Source organism: Semicossyphus pulcher, unplaced genomic scaffold (assembly GCF_022749685.1).
Source record: "Semicossyphus pulcher isolate SPU_LCO1_2020_fin unplaced genomic scaffold, fSemPul1.0.p SCAF_3, whole genome shotgun sequence".
Taxonomy (NCBI): domain Eukaryota; kingdom Metazoa; phylum Chordata; class Actinopteri; order Labriformes; family Labridae; genus Semicossyphus; species Semicossyphus pulcher.
Window position 1 is genome coordinate 9080787 of NW_027211704.1, and position 7418 is coordinate 9088204.

At 44.2% G+C, this 7418-nt stretch overlaps 1 protein-coding gene across 1 annotated transcript; it reads left to right on the plus strand.

The window, feature by feature from the left end:
* Positions 1 to 5333, plus strand: pck1 (phosphoenolpyruvate carboxykinase 1 (soluble)). The gene is made up of 9 exons (XM_069677774.1): positions 1 to 87; positions 555 to 856; positions 2079 to 2263; positions 2359 to 2562; positions 2678 to 2865; positions 2975 to 3362; positions 3649 to 3780; positions 3929 to 4024; positions 4250 to 5333. Exons 2-9 carry the CDS (start codon positions 633 to 635, stop codon positions 4705 to 4707), a joined length of 1875 nt encoding a protein of 624 aa, XP_069533875.1. The 5' UTR covers positions 1 to 87; positions 555 to 632; the 3' UTR covers positions 4708 to 5333.
* Positions 5334 to 7418: the final 2085 nt, after the last annotated feature.

A 7418-nucleotide genomic window follows, 5' to 3' on the forward strand; every position in this document is an offset into this window, starting at 1 on the left:
CAGCTAAACTCAACTGAAAACGAGCAACAGAAACCTCAACTGATGAGGCCAAGCTGAAGGCTCTCTGCTCCGAACAAACTACTGAAGGTAACCTGATGCTTTGTCTTTTCTTTGCATGTAATGTGAGGAGGGATATTGTTATGATATGTAATCTGCAGAGTTTGAGGGGGGTCTGCACCGGGATGCTGTTGCATCAACCAGAGTCTGTCTGACCTGCAGGTTGCAGCAGTTTTTCTTTCTAGGTCTAACTGCCTAGAGTCAAGAAAAGATGGGAAATTATATTTAATTAGGATTAATAATTCTATCTGAAGGACATATTTGAACGTAACAATTTATTATACTTTTTGGAAAAGACTAATTTGCTTTATTCATCACCCTTTTTTCTCCTTTCTTTGCATCTCATCTTACATCCTTTATTCCACTTTATTACCCACTTCTCTACCCTTGAACTCCTTTCTTTTCTTTGTACCCCTCTTGCTAACTTTACTCCTCATCCTTATTATGCCATCCTCTTCTCCCTTTTTTCCTTTCCCTCATTTGAATCGTCTCTCTAGGCTACTCCATTCCAAGACTTCCTCTTGTCTTTCCTTTCTTCCGTCTATCGACTCGCTCCCGCTCCAGAATCCTCCGCCATGCCTCCTCAGCTCCAGTCCCAGAACCAGAGCGGTGCCAGGATCCTGCAGGGCGACATGAGCGCCCTCAGCCCGGCCGTCAGGGAGTTTGTGGACGCGAACGTGACCCTGTGCCAGCCTGACTCCATCCACATCTGTGATGGCTCCGACGAGGAGAACCGCGCCATCCTGACCCAGCTGGAGGAGCAGGGGATGATCAAGAAGCTCAACAAATATGAGAACTGGTAGGTTGGAAGTAATGTATTTTATTAGAGACTATTTTTTATTTCATGGCTTTTATTGGTTTTTTTAAAGGAAGAAATGTTTACTGATGATAGCCAGATTTCCTTTGAGGTCATCAATAACAGGTCTTAAATGTTTTTTTGATTATCATCCGTCATAGCTGCAGTTCCTTTGATAACTATGAGGGTGGTAACTCAACACAATTAGCAGATTTCCCGGTTATGTTGTTGTTAAAGACAGTGTGTCTTCGTCAGTCCTAAGAAGCTGTTTGAATGAATAACATACCTGGGAAAGGTTCACATTCTTACAAACCAGTCAGTCAGGCTTGTTTTGTTACTTCACACCTGCTTCAAAGCAGCCTTCAGACAAATGCTTATGCTTACTCACCATTTATTCAGGTGTAAGGTCAACTTACATATTTTGTTTGTTCATCCTGAAGCAAATGGTTTGCTGCCTCTCAGGCATTAACTTGTTTTCCAATAACAAACAAAACACTTGTCCTAGGGCAAAAATATTATAATTATTTTTTCTAAATTGACAAATTTATCACATTATTTAATTTAAAATGACGTCAGCTTGAAGAGTAATGTGATAATAAACCAGGTGTGAAGGAAGCAGAAGGATCATTGGTTGAATTAGAATATTGCTTATTTACTCTCACCACATGAGCTTAGCTTGTTTAAAGGTCCGGTCCATAGGTCTTTCTTCATCTCATTCCCAGGATCACAGAATATTCCGAGAAGGGGGGTTGCTAGCTGAGCTGCCCCTAAATCCATTTAATTGATATCATACTACCATTTCTGGATAACAGTCTCCAGGAGGGAAACGGTAGTTTACTTTCTCTGTTGCTTTACTGCTCTTCGGTTCCACGAAACATCCACTTTCTTAACCAGCTGCTCAGACAAAGCTTTGCAGTGGATGTTTGACGTATACTCTTTCAGTACTTTATGTACAAGCAAAAACTAAAGACTAACCGGCTGTTGTTATTATTTATGCAATGTAATAGCCACTTTTATCCAACCATGTCGAGTAAAAATTCCAAGGATGATCATTGTTATGGACATCAATTTTATTGTGATCGCCTCTCAAGAGATTTTAATCGTCCAATCCTAACTCGTGCCTCCAATTCGCAAACAATCAAAATGTCACCAAATTTGGTTCAAGAAGAAGCCAGAATGCCTTCTAACTCTTCCCTCCTACCTCCTCCTCTTCCTCCTCCTGCAGCTGGTTGGCCAGGACCGACCCAAGAGACGTGGCTCGTGTGGAGAGTAAGACTGTGATCGTGACCCAGGACCAGAGGGACACGGTGCCAACACCTGTGGGTGGTGGAGTCAGCCAGCTGGGCCGCTGGATGTCCCAGGAAGAATTTGACAAAGCAATGGCCCAGCGCTTCCCCGGCTGCATGAAAGGTACACCTGAGAAAGAGTCAAACAGAATGTTTCACAGAAAGTCCAAAAAGTAAGAAAAGGTATAACAGGTTATATCTCTGACTTTCTTTCCTCAGGTCGTACCATGTATGTAATTCCCTTCAGCATGGGTCCAGTAGGTTCCCCTCTCTCTAAGATCGGAGTGGAGCTGACAGACTCTCCCTACGTGGTGGTCAGTATGAGGGTGATGACTCGTATGGGGTCGGCTGTGCTGTCTGCTCTGGGGACTGGCGAGTTCGTCCGCTGTCTGCACTCCGTCGGCTGTCCTCTGCCGCTCAAAAGTACGTCAACAACACCACTCAGGCATTGCTTAATACCACTGATGACTACTGGTACTGATGTTGTACTTCAACCATATGCTGTCCACTGATTCCAATTTTCCCATTTCCCTTTCAGAGCCCCTGACGAACAACTGGCCCTGTAACCCTGAGCAGACGTTGATCGCCCACATCCCTGACCGTAGGCAGATCGTCTCATTCGGCAGTGGTTACGGAGGAAACTCCCTGCTGGGGAAGAAGTGCTTTGCTCTGCGCATTGCTTCACGAATTGCCAAGGAGGAGGGCTGGCTGGCAGAGCACATGCTGGTAAGGAACTGATTTGGGGATTAAGCCCAACTGTTGATTCATAATACATCATAGATACGTCCTGCAAAGACTTGGTCCATTCTTACCAAACAATATTTCTCCTGCTCAGATCCTGGGAATCACCAACCCTGCTGGGGAGAAGAAGTACATGGCAGCAGCCTTCCCCAGTGCCTGCGGGAAGACGAATCTGGCCATGCTGTGTCCCACGCTGCCCGGCTGGAAGGTCGAGTGTGTGGGGGACGACATCGCCTGGATGAAGTTTGACAACCAAGGCAACCTACGTGCCATCAACCCTGAGAACGGCTTCTTCGGAGTAGCACCAGGCACCTCAGCCAAAACCAACCCCAACGCAATGAAAACCATCATCAAGAATACAGTTTTCACCAACGTTGCAGAGACCAGTGATGGTGGTGTGTACTGGGAGGGGATGGACCAGGCACTGCCCGAGGGAGTCAGCATCACTTCCTGGAAGAACAAGCCCTGGAGCTCCCAAGATGGTAGGAGTTTGTTTATTTTTCTTCTTAAGACCTTGTATGAGAATGAAAAAAGTAACAGCAAATTGTTTAGCCAAGAAAAGGAAACCTTACAGAAGAACTGAACCAGTAAAAGATATTGATGTCATTGTCAAATGATTAGAGGTTTGCTAGATAGGATGATCAGAGCAACAACATACATATCAAGTTATGAAAGCAGGGATGAGAGAGCTAGAGAAGATCAAAGACTTGGAATTAAGAACAAGATGATGTGAAACAAAGCTTATTGTCCTGTCTTTCTCCCCTCCAGGTGAACCCTGTGCTCACCCCAACTCCCGTTTCTGCACTCCGGCTGATCAGTGCCCCATCATCGACCCACAGTGGGAATCCCCTGAGGGAGTCCCCATTGAGGCCATCATCTTTGGAGGACGTAGACCAGAAGGTGAGCACAAACTGGATAGAAGATGTTTAGAATTATGGAAAAGTACAGTGACAGTATGTAGTCGGATCAAAGTAAGTGAAGAGAGCAGAAAAGGAACAGGAGACATGCATCTGAATGATATTAATTCTAACTCCTGGATCTTTTCCAGGTGTCCCTCTGGTGTATGAGGCTTTCAGTTGGCAGCACGGAGTGTTTGTTGGAGCAGCCATGAGGTCAGAGGCCACCGCTGCTGCTGAACACAAAGGTCAGTATCTAATCTCCCTGACAATGACAAGATACTTGGTGTGACCACCAATCAATGGATTGGAAGGAGTTTCCTCAGCCAGAGACTTGTGGCTTTCACTTTATATAATATAGTCTATATTTCTGACTTACTAAAAGTTCTGCAAATTGGTTTATATCCCAGGAAACAAATTAAAGGATACTTACCCATTCCCTCTCTCCTCTTGTTTTCCTTCCATCTTTGCAGGCAAGGTGATCATGCACGACCCCTTCGCCATGCGTCCCTTCTTTGGCTACAACTTTGGACAGTACCTCTCTCACTGGTTGAGCATGGCTGACCGACCCAGCGCCAAACTCCCAAAGATCTTCCACGTCAACTGGTTCCGCAAGAGCCCCACCGCCGGATTCCTCTGGCCCGGTTTCGGAGACAACATCCGTGTGCTGGACTGGATGTTCAGGCGGGTGAACGGTGCAGCCGGCGCCATGCCCTCTGCTGTGGGCTACCTGCCTTGCAGCGACTCCCTGAACCTCCAGGGCCTGCAGCAGAACGTGGACCTTGATGAGCTGTTCTCCCTGGATCAGGAGTTCTGGCAGAGGGAGGTGGAGGAGGTGAGGAATTACTTCACCACGCAGGTGAATGACGACCTGCCAAACGAGGTGGCCCGACAGCTGGACCTCCTGCAGCAGAGGGTGAAGCAGATGTAAAGAGAAGAAATAAAGAAGGAAAGAATGTCTTTATGAAGTAGCATGTTGATGATTCCAGATCAGCTTGTCTGTAAATCTAGACCTAAACTTTCGTAACTCTAGAAAGACACAGGGTAATTCTTAAAATGTGACAGAATGTGAGCAATTCTACGACAGGGGTTAGGGTAAGGCCTAACCTTAATGACAGAGGGACGTTTCCCCTCTGATTAGTCTTTTTGATGATCCTTGTTTTATTGTTAGTAAGACATCTTCCTCCTGCCTCTGTTGGCCAGGGGTGTTGACATGAATGTTGCCTTTCCAATGCTGTCTAAGCAGCTGATCGTTCCAATGTTCTTTCTTACTATATGTCTGAATTTTACTATTTAATGATAAGTTATTATGAATGCACATCACGTTGTCATTTCCATATGGATTTTTATGGCACAGATTGAAGTAAATGAGTCCAGGTTATCTCATCTCCAGTGTTGTTTGACCCCCTGAAAATGGGAGAAATGAATGTTTTCTGTTCCTATTGTTATGTTTTTGCCTTAATTTATTTTTATACACTGTTGGTATCTCTTGGTTCTGTTTTGTTGTAATCTTGGACACCAAAAGACGGGAGACAATAATAAAGATGTTTAAACTTATTGATGACTCTGTCTTTTTCAAGGACCTGGTGGTTTTGTTATTAATATTAAAAGATCCCTATTAGGAAAATCCGTTCTGCTTCCTATCTGGTTATCCAGTTTCTTAGAAAAACCAAGTTCCAAGTGACATAAAAGCACATTATTACTGGCATCAGTGCATCAAACAAATTGCAGCCTTAGAAAAGGGAAAGATGTTGCAGACAAAATGGACGGATTTTAACTTTGAGGACTTGTCTTGACCTGTCTTGAGTCCACACAGGGAATCAGGGGTTATACCACGCTGGACTACTTAATGTTCTTCTTTCACTGTGGAGCATTAGGCTGCAACTATCTGCTTCCATCTGGCCCTATATTGTGCCACATGTTGTGCCTTGCCCCAAGTTAGGTTTGCTTACTGATGACCTGGGCTAGTTTAGATGTCTCATACATGGGGGCGCAGATTTAGCTCAGCAGTTAAATCGCACCTCCCACATACAGAGGCTACAGTCCTCGATGTGGCTGCCCCAGGTTCATCTCCCTCCCTCTGCCCTTTACCACGTGTCATGCCCACTCTTTTTTCCCCCTGTTTCCGACACTATCCACTGTCCTCTCCGTAAATAAAGGGATAAAAGGCCAAAGATAAATAAATAGATGTCTCATACATGGTGTGGACATCCATGCTCCGAGGCAGGCGGATCTTCGTTTTGGGCCCAAGTAGACTTTTGCACTCCTGACTTCCTGTTGGGGACTTTCATAATGCCAGTGGGCTTGAGTCTACTGTAGATCGTAGTTTCTGTAACAAGATGGTGTTTTACGGGGTGGAGTTGTTAGGCCCACGCTCAACCCCTGACCTGGAGGGCAAGGTGCTGCTTTTGGTCTGGTCTCTACCCTGAAACCTGCTTGGCTTGGTTGTAAAGCCATCAGAGTCCCGGAAGCACACCGCCCTCCCCACCATGAAAGGTAACAGCAATAAATATGGGTGAAGTTACTTACTTTTTTCCCCTAGATATGCCTAGCAGGTTCTGAGTTTCTATGGTCTTTATGGTCCTGTGTCCGCGTGGGTTTCCTCAGAAATTTTTGGTTTTCTCACACACCCTGAAAACATGGTATAATAAATTGGAAACTCTAAATCTCTAACAAAAAAGGCCAAAATGTAACTCCTTACTTTTGTTGTCTATGATTTAGACTGACTTCCTTTGTGGAGTCATTCTTAAGGGCATCTTAATTCTCTTAATGTCAAGGTTTCGGTTTAAACAAAAAGGTGAGGACCCAGAAGCAGACTTATATGGATTTAATTAAACAAAAAGGCAAAAATGCACAAACAAAACAGAGCAAAAAACGTACAAACAAAAACCGAGAAAAAGGTAATCCAAGGGAACATGAGGTGGGATCAGGGGAGGCACGAAGATAATCCAGAAAAAGGTCAGGGACATAGACTCACACACGATGGACGACAATGAACAGGCCATGAGACAGGGGAGCACAAAGACTAAAATAAACTTAGGGGGTGAGGCTAATCAGACACAGGTGAGACAATCAAGGGGCAGGTGAAAACAATCAGGGCAGGGCACATAATCAAACAAGCAGGAAACACAAAGGCAGAAAGTGGACCAACACGAGAGACAAGGTGACAAAGTGAAACAGGAAATGATCTAATCAAAAAGACACACGTGAAATACTTAACAACACTTAATTGTGACCCGAACATGGAATACACTAAACACAAAACTAAACAATGAGAACTCATGACAGGGAGACAAGGTAAAACAAGAAATAATAACTGAACACCGAAATACAAGACAAAAACATAACTAAACTAGAATGACTCATGACACTTAAAGCACATCCAAATAAAGAAATGAGACAACCATTCCTCTGTAGCGTCACGTGTTTCTGATGAGATCAAGATTTTTAGAGCAAAAGACCGAATGCATCAATTGTTACATAAGAAAGCAGGACTTGGAACAGAACATGCGGCGAAGGAAAAAAGGAAGAAGAAAGTGAGAAAAACGAATTGAAATGTACTATTTAATTAAAGTTTATTAAAATATTAACTGATAATGTATGTCTAAATCCAGTCGCCATGTATTTATCTCAACACCTCGG